This window comes from Danio rerio, chromosome 15 (genome assembly GCF_052040795.2).
Source record: "Danio rerio strain M-AB ecotype USA chromosome 15, GRCz13ab, whole genome shotgun sequence".
NCBI lineage: Eukaryota > Metazoa > Chordata > Actinopteri > Cypriniformes > Danionidae > Danio > Danio rerio.
Window position 1 is genome coordinate 18,138,023 of NC_141035.1, and position 19,478 is coordinate 18,157,500.

Below are 19,478 nucleotides of genomic sequence, written 5' to 3' on the forward strand. Positions count from 1 at the left end.
AATTCTGTATCTATGACAATAATATATTTCTAACCGAAATGCAAAACCCTTATTAATGCTTGCTCCTTTTAATCAAATCGTTTTTGCACATGCATGCGAATATGTTCATAATGGGATAGATGTAATGGATATCTGTGTCTCTGACCGCTAGTAACCCCATCGCTCCCCACACCTCGAGATTTTTTCTTTGGTGACGCAGCAAGGAGGAGGTTCCTTTGGCGCTTTCCATAGTAACAAGAGATGGGGTGATTCTTCCGACCCAACGAGATTGGGCATTCTAATTTCACAAAAGAAATGGGTAGTGACCTAATTTGGAACAGTGGGCTTTTTCAGTGCAGACCAATCAAGATGTCCATGTAGTTATACAGAACATCAGTCAGTGTCTTTTCCTATGGTTACATGGATCTTAATGTTCGGACTCTTAACAGATGCAGGCGCCAGGAAAGCGAACAGGCGGAATTTGAGAAGAGAATGCACGTTTGTTTATAAGTAAATATGTTTGAAATTGTACATGATTGTTGCGAGCAAGCAATAAAATATTTTGATAATTCTGTTGCTGCATTTCTTTCAGAGAAACAAAAATATATTTATTATTAGGCTACTATTTAAAATATGTAAATATTTTATCATAATTTGCCTGTATAGCCTACCTAATAATATTTGGTGTAAACCGTTTAAAGGGTTTTACACAAAAAAAAAAAACAAACAAAAAAAAAACTGAAGTATCATATAAAAGAGGGATTGAGCATGTGTAAGTACAAATGCAAAATATTTACGGTCGCGGCTTTCAGAAAGTCCCCCAACAGTGGGCTTTGGCAAAGAAATCGGATTGGTGGGGGAGGAAACAACTGATGTAAAATCACCAGAGGCAACATGCGACATTGTTAGAAAATCCGTCCCTTGTATTATTAAAAACTTGTGCCAGGATACTAATCACTCCGTGCTCCACATACCTGACGAATTGTTTATTTTTTGCACACATTTAGCCTACCTAATTTCTGGTAACATTACATGTAACAAAAAGCCCTTTAAATCTTGACATTTAAGCTTAAAACTGCGTAAATTACATGTAATTGCATGAAAATTACGGGTTAGATCTTTGGATTGTGTGGATAAGGCTATAGTCCTACAAAATTAGTTGCAGTGCAATGGAAACATGTTTATCCACTTTGCACAATATAACTGTTAATATTGCTTAGGCTTTTCCCCCTCCAGCATAAAAAAGCAATGCACTGAAAAATATTAATAATTAAGCGAGCAAAAGTCAAATTTAATAAATCAAAGTTAGTGCAAACCTACTTTAAGAAGAAAGTTTAACCGTTGTGTGTAATTGTGACTCTTTGTTACTATTTATTTAACCAATTCCTGGTTATTTATTTTTCTGATTATTTATATTGATTTTCACTGCTATAAATTTCATTAGCCTGCTCAACCACAATGGTGAGTGAAAGAACCACATTGTGTGAAATATGTCTTATTATTAGGGCAAAATGGAGTGACTCTAAACCTGCACGTTTAACCAGTCTTTCTGAATCCGGCACATCTGTTTGCAATTTGCTGATATCGCGGACATTTCTTTAGTAGTATCACTCCAGTGCTGGGCTCATCTTATGTGATAATGCGAAGGCATAAGGAAAGGGCATCCTCCTATTAGTTAGTCCCACTCACATACTCTAATTAGGTTATTGGTCAATTCTAAAAACACCTCGAAACCTTGACATTGTTCATGTTTTTGCATTTTAACAGAGAAAATATTGCGCAGAAATCACTTGGCTGCTGTCCAGCACATCGGAGACCCCTACGTATGGCAAGCTGTTTTAACATTTGATCAACTGCAATCTATTTTCGTGCTACTAGTGCTTTTTAGGCTGTCTGTCAAGGGCGTAGTTCTTGATATTGGTGGGGACATACATCTATGAGCGTATGCATTGAAAAGCAGAAAGTCTGTTTCACGTTTTTAAAAAACACGAATAAACAACTTAATAATATAAATTAAACACTTCATAATACAAATAACAAGCTTGTCCCATGCTACAAAAGTCACTTTTCATGATTTTACTGCAGTCGGGCTTTGAGGAAGTAAGAATGTTGAGAAAGAGGTGTGTAACGCAATTTAACAGTTTTATACTGATTATTGTTTTTCATAATCATGGAGGCCAAAATTAAAACCAAATTTCAATTGATTTCACAGCCTTCGTTAATAGTATTACAGTGAACTTGTAGCGAACTTGACTTTGTGCACATAGGTTAAGGGTTAACGAAGCATTATTTTGTGTTGAAGTCAATTAAATTATTGGTAGGGACATTTCAGTAATTGGTGCATATAGGGAAATGTCCCCCCCACCCCCCCGTCCATGCCAATTCTACACCCTTGCTATCAGTTAGTATAATTTCCAATGAATACTCTTGTTAATTAACTATTTGTTCTTATTCTTCAGGTAGGATAGGGGGAAGCAGGGCACAAAGTAACACTTTCTGGTTTTGGCCAAGTACTGAACAAAATAATGGGGTTAGACAAACCACATTTTTTTTCCAAAACCACACAAGCCTCTCCCACCAATGAGCACTGGTATGATCGCCGGACCTATAGTTTCTATGGATGTTACTTGGATGTCTATGTTACTTTTTACTCACCTGCGGGGCAAATTGTAACAGACAGAGGGTTAGTTGTAACACATGCTTGAAAAGTCCAATTTCACACAATTCATATAAATTCAGTTTACTATAAATAGTATATTTCTTCAGTACCTAACACATTTTTTTTTTATTTTGCATATCACAGCACGTTTATTTATTGTTTATTGTTGGATAAACACATTTGGATTTATTTGCATTATTATCCATTATTATACAATGCATTTACTTGCATTATTAGCAATAAAATTATTATTTTTTTCTAATAAAAACATTTTTATTATAAAAAGATCCCAACATTACACTCAAAATTCAACATTTATTTTGTTATTTTAATTGGTGTCTAACATTGTGTGTCTTATTTCTAACACCCTTACAACCTTGCTGTGTTGTGTTTTCCTCGAAACTGGTTAGCAGTCAAACTTTCAAAATGGTTTCAACTTTTAGCCTAGAAGACAGTAATCACAACAATTTAAGATTTTACATACACACATTCACAAATTTTTAAATATAGTATAATAAAAAGTATGAGTATAATAAAAATACTTTTATTCTGCAAAAATGGTTATCTTCTATGTTTCGCATCCAAATTTCACTAAAGTTTTTTAATAGTTGCAGGAAGACGTCTGCCGACGCTGTAGTGAAAACTTGGCAGCCATGGTTACCCCACGTTACTTTGTGCCCCACGCCACCCTATATTTTCTTAATTTTACATTTCTTCAGGTAGGACCTACTCAAGCTTTCCTTTAGGTATGCTAGTTTCTTTCTAATGGATTTTAATAGTGAATAACTGTTTTTTTTTTAGTGACGTGAAAGGTTTTTGGCAATTTGTCATTTACAGTTTTAGCATTTGTATTTTAGTTATCACTTGTATAAGTTACTTCCAAACTGTAATATCTTACAGAATACTCAGCTTTATTATTTAAAAGTAAGCCCTAACTTTAAAGATTTTCATCCACTTCAGAGTTTATGTATATATATTCAGGGGCTGGCCTGGTGATTCGGGGGCCCTAAGCAATTCCAGGTACGGGACTCTACACTGTTAGCCCTTACTGTAGATTATGCAGTAAATAACAGTAAAATAGCCAGTGTTTTGCTATAATAATAAAAAAAAACTGTATTTTACCGTAAAACAAGCAGGATTTGTATGACATTCTGTAGTGCGTAAAAATGTATGTAGCCATTACAGGTAGTAACTGTGATAACAAATGGTAAATTACTGTTCAACCACTGTCCCATTTACTCTTTTATTGTTTTTATTGTGCTATATATAGAATAGTGCATGTATCTTAATGCAGAAAACAATGATTTACACATTGACACACATACACAGGATGTCTCTCGTCTTCTAAACACAAATATGTAAAAAATAAATAAATCAGAATGTTTTCAGAAAGAAAGATTCTTTACATTACATGCCTACTTACATTACTTTCATTTAAGTATAATATTTCATTGGATATTGCCTATTACCATAACGTACAGATGCTAACTGTGTAATGTGTCTTTTTGGCAAACAAGCAGATTTTATACACATAAAAATCATTAAATTCCAATCTTCTCAGTTAGGTAGCTAACGTGCACCGGAATCATCACAGGGATTCGCAAACTTCTACTGTCACGTCCCAGGTTGTGAATTTGTTGCTAAGTATTTTTCAGAGCCTTGTTTCCAACTGTGAATTCATAAAGATAATTTATTTTTGTTTTGTTTTTATAATTATTTTAAACTTTTTTTATTGAGAATTGATGTGTGCCTGTTTTTGACAAATGTTTCTAACCTTATCTAGAGTAAATATGTGTGTGTGTTCTATTGATATACAATTTTTAAAAATTATTTGAAACAAAAAATAAATAAATAAAAATAATAAGTGTTTTGTTTTCTTTTGGATCTTTTTATGTTTTTAAGCATTAATTTCACTCTCAAACATTTTTTGCGGAGGCTCAATGAAGTTGACTGGAAAACATCAAATGAAGTAAGTAAAAGTGGTATTTGTAGAATAAATTTTTTTTTTAAATAAATGCATAAGTCAGGTTATTTGTTTTGTTTTTTTATTACTTCAGGTTTTGAACAACTTGAGGATCAGTGCGGAACGATTGTTGATTTTCTAGCTCTAGATGGAGTTTGTTAATTAGTTAATTTATATAGCTTTTTAATGAATATGTGATTGTGATAAATGTTGGCAGTTGCTTAAATGTTGTCAAACTCAGTTCTAGATTGTTTTTTGTAAAATATATTGTAAGTGGAACCCTTAAAATTAAATACAATATATTTGCAAAATAAAAAGCAAGCTCACAAACTATACAGTTTAGCCATAGTTGTGATTAGATTTGAAAATTTGCATGTGCAGTACAGAAGGAGTGTTCCACTATTCATGGGTCCCCTGGTTTAGAAAATAAGTAATAATGTTAAAATCTTAATGGTTATAGACAGATTTTACAACATATGATGGAAAAATTATAAAATAACTTTAAGATGATTAATTTAGGCTTCTTGGTATTGGTCGGGGCCCCTATTTATTTAAGTTTGGGGTCAGTATGATTTCTAAAATAAGCTTTAAAATAAGCTTCTCCTGCTCACCAACGCTGCATTTATTTGATCAAAAATACAATAAAAATTGTACAATTTGCAAAAATTGTAAAAAGCCTATTGAACCTGGTGTAGACGCTGTTATGTCTTTCTGAATCCGGCACATCTGTTTAGCTTCTTAAGGTAAGTGCTGATATCACAGAAAGATATTATCTTATGAAATATATATATATATATATATATATATATATATATATATATATATATATATATATATATATATATATATATATATATATATATATATTAAATATAATTTATATTATATCATAGATTTTTCAATGCATTTGAAAATAAGCTTCTCTTGCTACCAAGACTGCATTTAATTTTAACAAAAATACAGTAAAAATTGTAAGATGTTATCCCACTATAAAATAACTGTTTAAAAGTAGTTTATAAATTAATTATTCCAGTGATTTTAAAAATGAATTTGCAGCTTAATTTCTCTAGTCTTCAGTCACATGATCCTTCAGAAATCACTCTAATAATTATTATTATTATTATTTATGGTAATAGTAGTAAAACCTGTAAAGACTAATAATTTCATTTGAAAATACATACAATAAGTAATAAATAAACATTTAATAAATAAGTATTTAATAATGTAACTTTTTACATTCAATGAATGCCATCTTAATTAACAGAATAACAATAATAGTAATAAAAACATAAATAAATCACACCGACCTCGACCGGTGTGTGTGTGTATGTGTATATATGCTATCCTCTAGATGCAGAATAAAGTAATTTTTTAGGTGAGTTATGTGTTATGTTTCCCAGAGATGGGTTGTGGCTGGAAGGGCATCTGCTGCGTAAAAATGTGGGGGTTGGTGAAGTTCATTCCGCTGTGGCGAACCTGGATTAATAAAGGGACTAAGCCGACAGGAAAATGAATGAATGAACGTGTTATGTTAATTCAGAATTGTTTATTTTCACCTTGGTAATTTTTCACATGGTTTTAAAGTCAATTATTTGGTTATGATAGTAGCAATGTTTCGGTTAAATATTAAAACGACTTGCCGTAGGCCTATTTTTGCGCCGCCTTCATCAATATTGACACTAACAAGCGGTGTAAACAATAGCATATATGCTAAAAGTTTAATTCTTTGAAATATTTTATTTCCCAGCGACTTAACACAAAGACAACCGAGCGCATTAAGAGTAATGTTATGAGTTATTAAACTATTGGGTAATCACGTTACCGTTACATTTGTCATCATTAGATAGGCTATCATTTGAGGTCATCCGTTTAAAACAGCTTTAAGCTGACAAAACACCATAAACTGAAGATTTTCGCTATTATTCTGTACACGAATCTTATTCACATTATTCACTGTGGTGGAAAAGGAAAGCTGCATGTATTCCGCTGAGTAAACAAACACTAAACAGTGTGGGTCTGGGGCCTGTTTCAGAAAGGAGGTTAACTGAAAACTCAGAGTATTTTAACCCTGAAATGAGAGAAACTCTGGGTTTTCCGTTTCAAAATGGCAGGTTTGTTAAACTAGAGAAAGCAGGGTAAGTCAAGCCTGTTTCTAAAAGAGAGGTAATTTTAACTCAGAGTCAGTTACTGTGGTAACTTACTCTGTGAATCTAACCTGGTCAGAAGCAGGTTTTATTCTCTAAACTCAGAGTTTCTGTCGGTCTCCTCCCCTTTTTTAAAGATGAAGCGGTATTTCTCGCCTTAGCCTTACGTTTCCACCCACCTATTTTAATGCTCATTTTGGATATGTGCATAAAAACCATTGATAGAAACGTCATGATGCACATAACTTTTTAAAATATGCATAAAAAATGCGCATAACTGAGTAGGATAAACTTTTATTCGATAGAAAATGTGCGCATAAACTACGATGGAAACACTTTTACTGAACAAATTACAGTATATACATTAAAAAAAAGATTATGATCATGAAAATGTGTGTAAATGAACAAACCAGCAGGCTGAGCACACTGTTACACGTCTTAAATGTTGTTTTAGTCATTCTAAAATGCCTTAACTGTTTCAGTATTAGTGTATATTATTAATTACCTCCGAACGTCTGGTGCGTGAGTCTCCGCGTCTCATGGCTTCAGACGCCCCCACGTGTTCATTGTGTTTCAGCATTGTCTTCTGACAGAGGCACAAGTACATTAATTAGGCTAAATAAAGAATTAATTGACGCAGCTTCTTTTACCACAGTAAATTCTGTTTTTACTGTTGATATTTGGTGCCAGTTTAATCAGGAAGTGACTATTTTTTTCTCTTTGACTCGTTGGATGGAATTTTATTCGCATCTTTTATGCAATATTCCAGTTTTGCACATACATTTATGTAATATATTTGGATGGAAACATAGCTATTGCCTACATTTTTGTCACAGAAGAACTGTACTAGAATGGCTTATCCTTTTTTAATAAATAATTAAATTAAATTCACCTTCGACATGCATGTAACTATAGATTAATGGGATTATTATTCTTTCTAAAAATTATTTTTAGTACTGCTTACCTTCTAAATGTTATATTAACCTCTATCACTTGATCAATAAAAAAGGCAGACACACAAGTGCACTGTTAAATCATTTAAAACTAATAAATGTACAGAAAAGTTTAGAAAAAAAATATAAACGTCACAAATTACATTACTTATTTTATTATACTTAAATATTTAAATACTTAAAAAGTGAAATTAGGCATTAACTTGAGCAGCTGTTTTCCCACGCTAACTGTCTCTTCTTCACTGATGGCTGCTTCTTTTTAAATATATACGCTCATATTTGCTATAACTTTGCATGAGCAGATCAAGTTCAGCTGGAGAAAGAAATGGTGATCTCTTTTAGAACATATTGCCATAGTCACTCGTAATGTCTGCGCTCCATTGATAATGCCTTTTTATAGTCACGGTGTGCGCGCTTAACTCTGAGTTGGTCTACTCGAAGTTGATTGACCCAACTCAGATCAGCTGTTCTGAAACCGAAAACTCAGAGTTTTTAATCTCTCGGTAAATCAACTCAGAGTTCAAGTTTAAACTCTGAGTTGTTTGAACCTCCTTACTGAAACAGGCCCCTGGTCTGACCCAATAGCTAAGCGATTGCTTTGGGAGAGACGTGAAAACGCCCACTTCAGACTTGTTGAACTCGACACCAAATTACATTCCGTTACTGGAGCGAGTTTGCAGAAGTCTATAGAGCTCTTTTCAGAATGGATGTTTTAGCAGTTCCCCCAAAAAGAGAAGAGGGCTGGTACTTGTCTCTTATGGCACCAAACACAAAAGGACCAAAGTTTGCATGGCTTGATCCATCAAGACTCTATTGCAATTCCCAGGTAAATAACTATACTTGTCGGAATCAAAACTTTATCTAGTAAACCATATACGTTAATCAACAATCTAGCTCCAACTTCATGAAGCATGGAAAGTGTTAAGCTACGCTACAATGTGCTTTAAAGTTTTGATAGCGTTTTCTCCTGACTGATCCAGGCACTGTCAGATTGTGTAAAAGATCTTCTCAAACCATTCCAGAACGAGACCATTGACCTGGTGGCTGGAATAGATGCCATGGGCTTCATCCTCGGTATAAAACTTTGCTCTTTGTGTAGCTGGTGAGAACGTCTGTATAAAGAGACTGTATTTTTAGCACAGTTCACATGTTGCAGGAAAAGTAAATATAACTCTTGGCAAATAGTCTAAATATAGAGTGTGATATAGGCTACTTTAAGAGTATTCACTTACTGAAATTGAAATTCACTAAAAATCATATTTATTTAAAACTTCCTCCTGCAATTTCAGGGTCAGCTGTAGCCACAACATTGGGAAAAGGATTTCTGGCTATTCGTAAAGCAGGACACTTATGTGTTGAAACTCACACTCAGGACTACAGTGACTATTCTGGACGAGAGAAAGTCATGGAAGTGCGTGTTGATGTGTTAAAGCCAGGTACTGATGTATCTGAAGTCACTATAATGGCCAATAACGCTGTAAAAGTCACATGGGGATAAAAACAAGGCATTATTCACCACAAAATGACATTTTACTAACCATTTATGACCTTTAGCCCTTTAACTGCCTGCTCTACCAAATGAATGACCATATTTTAGCTGTTTTAAATAAGTGTTTACAATACACACCATTGTTGTTTACAAAAAAAAAAAAAAAAAAAATCAAACAAACATAATCCTGTTGAACTACTACACTTGATTTTGGTTTTATTGTAAAAACAAAACAAAACAAAAAAACATGTTAAATGACAATTTGAAATATTTTATGGCACACTTTAACATATCAAACATTTAGTAGAGGCTGATATTTGAGAAACTATGGGATGTCATGAAAAAAAATGCATCAAGTGTGTTAACTAGCGACATTAGGAGTTAAGAAATGCAATCCAATTTTTTTTTTTCTTTCTTGGTGGGACAGTTAAAGGGTTAAGTTGATCCAAACCTTCATGAGTTTCTTTTTATGTGGTGAACACGAAACAATATATATTTTGAAAAGTGGACCTCCAACATTCTTTAAAATATCTGCTTTTGTGTTCAAATGTTGAAGAAAAACTAGATTTGGATCAATGGAAGAGTGATTAAATGACATATTTTTCATTTTTGGGTGCGCTATACCTTTAAACACCATCATAATCAAATCATTTTGTTACATAAAGAATTTTACTATACAATCTCAGTGCAGTTCAGCTCTTTATAACTGCAAAATGGTCAGTTTTGTAAATATGTATTTCAGGCTTACGGGTTCTTTTAGTAGACCAGTGGATCGAGACGGGAGGAACTATGAGAGCTGCTATCAAACTGGTGGAGAATCAAGGAGCTACTGTTGTAGGTAAGCATTTAAAATACTATGTGCTAAAATACATATTTAGTAGCACTGGTCAGAGATGTTCATATAAGTTATTGTTATATTATTTTTTATATCATTTTGATATTTTGATCATTTATGATTTATATCATGCAATATATTACAAAAAAGTTTTGGACAGCTGCTTTTTGTAAGACTGACAGCTGCCTTTTGCTTGAATGAAAAGCTTACAGGTCACCAGTCAATTAACACCCCAAAATGACAGCTATTATTTAATTAACTTTACTTTGAAGGTTTGTTTTGAACATTTTGACACTTAAAATAACTTTGCACCTAGATGTAAACTTGCTGTCGTTGAACTATCAGTAGATTGTCAGTTTAATATCTGCTCTCTTATTATGTTCTCGTACTACAAGTAAATTTGCCAGTACAGGTCAATCTATTAGAACCAGAACCCTACCAATCTACTATTACTGTATATGTACTGTATATTACTGTAACTTATGAGAGTTAATAGATATGTAAACAAGACATTACTTATGCATTACTTACAAAATGTGTTAAAGGGACCATCAAAATAAATTAAAACCATTATTTCTCCCTTTTAGGTATTGCTGCTGTGGCCATTGAAAACAGTGAAGGAGGAAAATGGCTGAAGGAAAACTATAAATATTCCCACTGCATTCCGAAAGAGCTGCAATCTCAAATAGACAGTCAATATCTGGAGTTCTTCAAGAACTTCAGTGTTTAAAGGCATGACAATCAGGTACATATTCAAGTGGAATGTAATATTTGATTTAGATTTCGCTTTGTCAGGATTTAAACATTGCCAATAAATCCTCACTGTAAAACATGTATACATCACTGATTTTATATTGCTGGTATTAAATGTAGAAAGTGCCATATAAATCGAAATATAATATTTTAATACACATCTATGTTTTGTTTCTATTTCTATAATTATAATAATGATAATATAGATGGGTTTTACATTTACATGACATGTCCAGATGTGTTACATATACACATTCATATGGGATAGACAAAATCTAAAATTGAGATTTAAGGTTACCCCAATTAAAAATAGTTTTCAAATGTTTTTACTTCACATGACAGTATATTTCACTTAAGAATTTAATAACTGTGCATGTAATATTGCTGCAAATGATTCAGCTCAAATGTAGTGACATGCATTTGTGCACCATTCGTTCTAAACTTGATATTATATCATATTGGAAATAAACCAATTTGTGTATGGTTGTTACACGAAAAAAACAATAGAGGACGCTATCACACTGTAACTGAGATTTCTAACTTGAAACCGGTAAATTTATCAGTGGTTTAATCTTTTAATCAAACAACATTAATACAGTAATAATATTAAAAAAGGCGTATTTCACTTTATGTGAGAGGTTTTTAAATAAATAAATGGCTCATTAAAAAAAGAAAAGCATTTTATTTATAATAAAATTGCTGGTCACAGAAAACTACCATCTGTATGTAAGCCCTAATGCTTATAAAGTTTTACAGCAAGATGAAGCTATATAAAGGAATTCCTATACAACTTCCATTTTAATAAACAGCACTTTTGATATTGAACAATACAATTATCACTGTTCATTTCTTATTGTGCAACTCATGCATGATCCTCTTGTGTACCTTGTATAAAATCACTCCTGACTGTAAACTAAGCAAGAAAATTAAATAAAAAATGATTGAACACACTGAAATAATCACTAGTAAAATGTGCAAAGAGCTCTTAAGAAATCAGAAACTGCTTTGCCACAAAAAATGCAAACCTCGAGTTTTCCAACAAAGGAATGTTTTCTTTTATCCAGCGGATATTCAGTTACACCCTCTGAATAACAAACCACACTGCTCTCTGCAGAGCTCTCCTTTGCTTGAAATCCCACTTTTCGGTCTTCTCCCTATGCATAGATATGTACATTTGATTGTGTTTTGCTTTGGTACCATTATGCATTGGTGCAAATGTTTGCCTTTTCATATAGTCAGTATCTACTGACAACAGTTGCTCTGTTTCTTCTTGGACGTTGCACACAGGTTATTAGAGTTGCTGCTGATTTCTGTGTGGAGAAATAAGTTTATTGGTTTAACCTAAATGCAAAAACAATACGGATCATATCTGCTATTAATCTTAGCATGTTATTAACCTTTTATAAAATGTAAAACTTCTTCTGAACTTAAAGTGACCTTTTATGAAGCAATCAAATTCCAATGGATTTAACAAAATCCTACTGTACTCACGAACAACTTCCCCAATACGCCTTGATCCACTTTTCTCCAGTTCTGCCAGTACATTGGCCTCAAAGGTTAAAGATGCGACTCTGAAGAAAAAGTCTCTCACATTCTCCCCTACAGGTATCAAAACAGTAATAGTTAGACAACATAAACTGCAGCAACTTTTAGGATATTGTTACACTTGGGGTAAAAATGTAGAACTTTCAAATAACTCCCATCGAAATATAATGCACTATTACGGGGGCGGACTGGCCATCTGGCAAATGCCAGAAGGGCTGGACTAATTTTTAAATGTGGGCCGGTCAGTTTTTTTTTTTTTTTAATATGTATTGTTTTTACGTAGAGGCAGCTTTTATCTCTTGCTAGATGTGATATTATGATGATGATAATAAAAATAATGATAATAATAATAAATGTTAAGCATTTGGCCCAATCGGCGACGGCTGCCTGATTTCAAGATGGGCCGACCCAAAGGTTACCCGGACGTAATCAAAATCTGGCAAGAATGTCATATTATTTCACTATCTGTACACCAAAATAAATAGTGAATATGCGAGTCCGCCGGTGGGACTGTGTCGGTGTGGTAATGTGGGCTGATGTGGCTACAGTACCAGGGCTGAATTTTTGTCACTTCACTGAAAGAAAATTGCTGGTTTAAACCACAGATGGGTCAGCATTTTTGTGTAAGTGTGTATGTCCTGGTCCTCCAGATTGGGGGTTGAGTGTCGGGCTAACAACTCACCTCATAAAAACTAGATGTTACGAAACACTTCAGGATTCACGGCTATTCAGATGCGGCTAAATATCAACTTTGATATAAATGGCCCTGGAAGTAAGTACTATCAGATCCTCCAGTATTCTGCAGTGGCTGGATTTATTGCAAATATCACACAATTTTGTGGAGCTGGCAATTTCTTTTAATTGAATCAGATCTCCCATATATACTGGGAAGTCAGGACAAATGCAGTCAAGTTTCCCCCATGCCAAAAAACACCATCTGCATTGTTTAACATTTAAAAACATTATAAAATGTTTTCTCTTCAGGTGTGCAAACGCCTTGAACTTTCAATACAGGCTTTATTTTGAAATAATTTTTCATTATCATTATCAAATCATTCATTATCAAATATGATACAGCAGGCTTTAGGACTAAACTCTCGTTTCTCTCAGTATTTTCTTTATATAATTTACACTTCAATGTCTCTTAAGGTCAAAAATGAATAATGCATTAAGATGTGTACATTTCTGTACATTTTAAAAGCAAAACAATAAATTAAACTTACTACAAAATAAGTCATTTTAGTCACAAAAATGTTAACTTTTTTGCAAAGTACTGGCAGGACTGTATTATAATGGCTCTATTTAAGAACTCACCAGACAAGGCAGACAAAGCCCAGTACTCCGCTTTCATCTGATCCGCTATTTTAATTGCGTCCTGCTCAATTAGTGAATACTGCGCAGGAGACTGCAGAAAAGACATCATGTTATGATAACACATATACACTGGAAGAGACAGTACTAGATTATGTGTAATGTCAAATATCAAGTTAGCTATATTGGATTTAAAGATGATCACTCACACTCAGATCTTTCTTTGTTCCCACTAAGAACAGTAATACACTGGTAGGATCATTCTCTTTCATAGCGTCTTCAAGCCATTGTCTTCGGAAGAGAATGATAGATTTCAATGTGTGAAGCACACTGTGTTTGTTAATCCAGTGGGTTAGTAAAGATGATGTAATTTACCTGGTGTGCTCCAGTGAAGCCACATCAGTCAGGTCAAACACAATGATTACAGCTGGAAACAGAACATGGAAAAGACCATGAATGTCTCAAAAGTACGAAAAAAAGGTAAAATGGCATTCATTATTATTACCAGATTTCGATATTTTGTAATAATATAAACATTTTATTAATGACTCTGTTATGTACCTAATATTTAGTACATAACATCCATCGAAGTGTTTTTAAGTACACTCATCACGTTAGAGAGATTAAAGTTTAAACCTTTAAGAATTCATAAAAAATGTATGATTCATTTACTCAAACAAAGATGATCCAAAGGGTAGGTGACCTTTTATTCTTAATTTGAACATTAAAGATGATTTTTGGCTGAAACTATCCATTCACAAAATGCAAGTCAATGCCTACTGACACTTTGAGAATCAGAAAAATAACTTTCCCTTCAAGTCCATTTGTTATTCACCATTTCCTTACATTTGTTTGTCAGGAATTTGTTTGTAAGGAAAGTTATTAAAACATGATGGTAAATAGAGTTAAAATGCTTTTTTATATAAAAAAGTTTTAATTAGATTGGAATTGTTGGTGATTGCATGAGTGTCAATGGCCAGATTGGGAAGCTATACATGAACAAAGGAAAATTAAGACCTGTTAAAAACGATTTAAGACCTAAAACACAACATTTCAGTAGAATTTAGACATTTTAAGACTTTTTAAGACCCTGGAATAATTTTCTGGTAGGTCATGTACCCTGAGCTCCTCTGTAGTATGTTGAGGCAATGCATTTAAACCTCTCCTGTCCTGCAGTGTCCCATCTGAAAAATAAATACAACAAAACTGCTATAAAATAACCATACAAAAGTCATAAATAATTTTACTGTCATAAAGTGTACTCACAGTTGCAGACTGAAGGGGACTCCGAGAACTTCAAACCTCTCCATTTCAAAGTCCACACCAATGGTAGCTTTGTAATTTTTGTCAAAGACATCTTTACAAAATCTATAAAACAGACTGTTTTTATTCTGACTGCTCTGGTGTAGTTATAAAACATTCATCTGTAAACTGACGCTTTGCTCACCTATTAATTAAACAGGTTTTCCCCACCGCCAGATCACCAACTACAATAACCTTGGAGATCTTAAACCTACTGGACAAAAGGCGAAAAAGCACAGAATAAAATCACTTCACCAATCCTGAAAATGCCCCAAAACCATTGATTTAACAAAGGATAACATCTCACCCCACAGTTCCTGTCCTCTGCTGCTGACAGGCCGTCTTCACCTTGCTGTGAAATTCATTCTCTGTGTTCAAAGCAGCGCCTCTGTTGAAGCACTACAACAGAAGTGAATATTAACACTCATCAGTTCAGATAGAGGAAACTAAAAACACCTTAAAGGAATCCCCCAAAAGTTTTAAATGAATGTTATCCTCAGGCCAATCCAATGTGTAGAATTTTTTTTTTCCTCAGAAGAAAATTAAAGAAGATTTTTAGCTGAAATATTAGTCCTTGGAGATTTCTTAAAATGGAACTTAATGGCTAATGACACTTTGAAAGTAAAAAAAAAATAAAATATATATATATATATATATATATATATATATATATATATATATATATATATATATATATATATATATATATATATATATTTATATATACATACACACAGTTAAAGGTCCTGTGAAGTGCTTAGAAATGTCCATTTTTGGTAAACTTGTAACAATTTGAACTGAAACGTGAAGAGCTCGAGTGCATATGGCAACAGGGTCTTGAAGGAAGCAGGACACGTCCATTTCGTCACTGCTTTGGAGCACACTAGCTTATAGATATCCTTAGGACTACTATATGGATACTAGTATCTTCATTCATTAATTTTCCATCAGCTTAGTCCGTGATCCTTTAAGGGTCACCACACCGGAATGAACCGAAAACTACTCAGGCATATGTTCAACACAGTGGATGCTCTTCCAGCTGCAACCCAGCACTGTGCTGGGAAACGATACTGCTATCCAAAAAAGCTTTATATTGACTTCACTGGGACTTTAAAACTAAATTAATTTTGGGGTTCCTGAAGATACACTGAGTCTAAAGTAGGCATGGGATGATAACCTTTAAAAAAATTATTTTAGAGCAGTAATCACAATACCGTGACACTGTCGTATTTTTATCCAAGGTTATCACACTGTCAGAAACTTAAACCAGCCCATGCCTAAGTGTGAGCTTTCTGTAGCATGTTGATGTTTATGTGAATGCAAAACTCTGCTTTTTTTACACAGAGAATGGGAATGTGACATTAAACATCACAAAGCATTGTGGGCTTGCAGGTCAAGCAGTTACATCTGAGACTCTGTATTAGTGGATGTAGACTTTTTGTATTACATTATGTTTATATTCAACATAATGACAGAATGTAATTCTGAAAACTTTCTGTATCATCACGTGCCATAATCGTTCTCAATGTGTGTTTAAAATTGTGTGTGTTTTTTCATATTTCTAATACGGATGCAACATAATAGAAGTCAGGTGAACGAGAAACCTTGTTCAGCACCTCTAATAGTAAGCTATCTTCCAACTGGTTCATTAAACTTTAATTTTTTTTGTATAATGTTGTCCACGCAACATTTACAAAGCAGCTCAGACATGATGTGACTGTAGATATTTTTGCAACTATATTAGTCCGTCTTATTCTAAAGAATCTACACAGTTTAATATAATTTGGTCTTTTTTTCTGCTGTGATTTGTATTTGTTAACACTGTTTCTGTGTCCTTTAACATTTGTAGAGCATCAGCTTAAAATATGATAAATCACAAACACAATACAGCAAAGAGGCAAATGAAATAGGTTTAATAATAATTGTGTTAGTGCTGTACAATATTGTTTCAGCATCGATATCGCAATGTGATCAATCACAATAATCACATCCGCAAGTTAATGCAAAGTAGAGTCTGGATTATAAATTATCACTTTGCAAGTGTTTTTTGAGGCCTGTGACTGTGTGAGGGTTTTAAAAGCATTCAGGCATAAGAAAAAGTACCGTTTGTAACTGAAAACTAATAATTTTATGCAATTGCTTATAAAACAAAGCCAATGCTTTATTATTTTACATTTGATTATTAATTACTGTATAGCTGAATACATTTTACCTCTTTGGAAAACAATAAAACACTGTTTATTTAATTAGCAAATGTTTCTTTATTGAATTTATCTATGCTTGTAGATTGTTCATTATATACTGTAACAAATAAAAAGCTGAGTTAACTTAAAATCTTAAAGCAACCGGCTGCAAAGAAATGTTGAGTTTATTAAGCTTCAGTGGTTACAGTTGTGCCAATTCTTTTTTTAAAGTTGATTGAAGAGGCCGTTTTAAGTCAAGCATGCTTTTTAAAATAATTTGGCACAACATCAACCACTGAAGCTTAATAAACTCAACATTTCTTTGCAGCCGGTTGCTGTAAAATTTTAAGTTAACTCAGCTTTTTGTTTTTTACAGTGGTAAATGCTTAAATGAAGAATTAAAAATTCAAAGTCTCCTCAACTGATTTTTTTACTTTCATTGAACAAACGGTTCCAAACATGCAGTTTAATCGTTTTTATGAGTAAATTTAACTCTGAGCTCAAAAATGTGTCCATCCAACTTACAATTTTAAACTGAGTTAACAATCTGTAAGTTGCATTTTTTACAGTGTACAAATGTTGTGCTCAACAATATAAATATTATGCCTATTATACAATACTTATTTTGTTTAAGTGCTATACAAATAAACATATTTTATGCACTCCCCTACAGAATCTTCCCAATCAATCTAAAATAATATTCTTTACAAACGTTAATTCGACTCGTGTAGGGATATTGTATTCATATGGCAATATATATAGCAGAATACAAAATATCACAAAGTGTAATTTTTCCAGTATCGTGCAGCCCTAAATTGTATCACTGTTTACAGCTCTTTATGTTTTTGTAAGGATAATAATCAGTTTATAATAATAATAAAATGTAAAATAACACTGTATAATCATCATACGGATAAAAAACTACAATAAATGTTTAAAAAAGTTTAAGCTACAAGTCAACAACACAAGCAAATGATCAACTTTCTCTGTGTCAGGGTTAAACATTGCAACAACTTCACAAACGATGTGCTGAGTGGAGCCTGTTCAACCATAATCCTGATTTCACATTGCAGATCCTGTGAATTGAGTATTGCAGATGTGCATATTGTGATATTGATGTTAAACGATATATTGTGCAGCTCTAGTTATTACGCAACAGGATGCTCGTGCTACTGATTGTCAAGAAGGTACTCAAGACAGTTCTAATGATTTCTATTTTAACCATGTTAAATAAAGTTAATTTTTTGCACAGACTTATTATGTTGGGTCATAAGATTTCAGTGTATCATCAGGAGCAACATATTTATTTTGTTTTGCCTGTAGGCCCATTTGTTTGTTGTTTTACTCTCAAATGGCTTGTAGCAGTTGACTGAGTGATTTGTGCATCAAGAAGTATCAAAAGTTTCATATTAAAAAAATGTTTCACTAAATAAGTCACCTACAACTTGCATGGCCCGAGGGTGAGTAAATCAACAGTAAATTTTTAATTTTGAGTGACTTGTGTGAGAAATACTTACCTTAGGAAGCTGTCCGATTATGCGGTCTTTTCGTACAGGGGGCAGTACACTCATAATGATGCTTCTACAGGAGAAACAGTTATGAATCACAGTTTGGCATTTTGTAACATGGCACACCATTAAGGAAGAAATGAGTAATGGCTGCTCAAAGAAAACGTGCAGGAATAAAATGACGTGCTGTTGTTTTAAAGTTTAACATGTAAATATTACAGTTATTGAAAAACAATGTTCGTTAGGAACGAGTTGGTTTTAATAACGTTAAATAGTTGTCTGTTGGGTCAGTGGAGCGGAATGGGTAAAGATGACTAACACTAATCTGCAGTTCGTTAATCCTGAAGTAAATCTGTGAACAAAGAAAAACCCCTAAGTTAATTTGTTTTAAAGCGTTATTGACCATAAGTTATATGTAGTGCAGCTTTTATATCCACTTCTACTGTTCTCTATAACAAACACCACCCGAATGAGGTTTTCAAGTATTCTTATGACTCCTATGATATCTAAAACATTTTAAAAGTACATTCTCATACCAAACAACAACCCATCCTTCCTATTTAAGATCCACCCGTGCTCCGTGACACTGTTGCCACAAACAAACGTGTGCTTCTTACCTCAGGACGTCGTTTCTGAGAAATGAATGCTCTCTTGTGCTGATATAGGGAAGTTTTTTTTAGCTTCAAAGAAGGAAAAATGGAAAGAAACGGGGTAAACGGTAACATGTGGCGCTTTTAGCATTCGTCCATCGCGTACAGTTCCCAAGTTTATAAAGAACTGCAGGATCCTCCGACAGACGGAACGGAAGCGGCGAGAACTGCATACAGATGGATTCGCTTCCTCCAATCCCGCTC

The 19,478-nt window shown here is 33.5% G+C and overlaps 3 protein-coding genes and 2 long non-coding RNA genes across 10 annotated transcripts in view; 4 read left to right on the plus strand and 1 right to left on the minus strand.

Moving 5' to 3' along the window:
• Positions 1-19,478, plus strand: part of LOC137487733 (uncharacterized) — a 753,637-nt gene that overhangs the window by 187,557 nt on the left and 546,602 nt on the right. The gene's annotated exons all lie outside the window — the stretch shown is intronic.
• LOC147840564 (uncharacterized) lies at positions 357-4,460 on the plus strand. Its single transcript, XR_015509230.1, has 4 exons — positions 357-489; positions 1,747-2,333; positions 2,876-3,438; positions 3,482-4,460. It is a non-coding gene; the product is annotated as an uncharacterized LOC147840564 (long non-coding RNA).
• zgc:174895 lies at positions 8,340-18,369 on the plus strand. 4 transcript variants are annotated; one of them, XM_087282270.1, is made up of 6 exons: positions 8,340-8,524; positions 8,679-8,772; positions 8,988-9,134; positions 9,930-10,025; positions 10,610-10,767; positions 18,112-18,369. In XM_087282270.1, the coding sequence occupies exons 1-5, from the start codon at positions 8,402-8,404 to the stop codon at positions 10,750-10,752; spliced, it is 603 nt and encodes a 200-aa protein (XP_087138396.1). In that variant the 5' UTR covers positions 8,340-8,401; the 3' UTR covers positions 10,753-10,767; positions 18,112-18,369.
• On the minus strand, positions 11,438-19,453 carry rab34a (RAB34, member RAS oncogene family a). 2 transcript variants are annotated; one of them, XM_087282816.1, is made up of 11 exons: positions 19,242-19,453; positions 18,634-18,697; positions 15,241-15,332; positions 15,079-15,144; positions 14,898-14,999; positions 14,751-14,815; positions 14,007-14,058; positions 13,841-13,922; positions 13,635-13,725; positions 12,267-12,374; positions 11,438-12,085 (listed from the first exon to the last, which is right to left on the minus strand). In XM_087282816.1, the coding sequence occupies exons 2-11, from the start codon at positions 18,685-18,687 to the stop codon at positions 12,018-12,020; spliced, it is 780 nt and encodes a 259-aa protein (XP_087138942.1). In that variant the 5' UTR covers positions 18,688-18,697; positions 19,242-19,453; the 3' UTR covers positions 11,438-12,017.
• nek8 (NIMA-related kinase 8) overlaps positions 18,848-19,478 on the plus strand; it is a 40,669-nt gene continuing 40,038 nt past the window's right edge. Inside the window, exon 1 of one of the 2 annotated variants that reach the window (XM_087282372.1) lies at positions 18,848-19,478. This exon is cut by the window's right edge and continues 48 nt beyond it. The gene's annotated coding sequence lies outside the window, so the exon portion shown is untranslated. The other variant, XM_087282374.1, reaches the window with a different exon arrangement.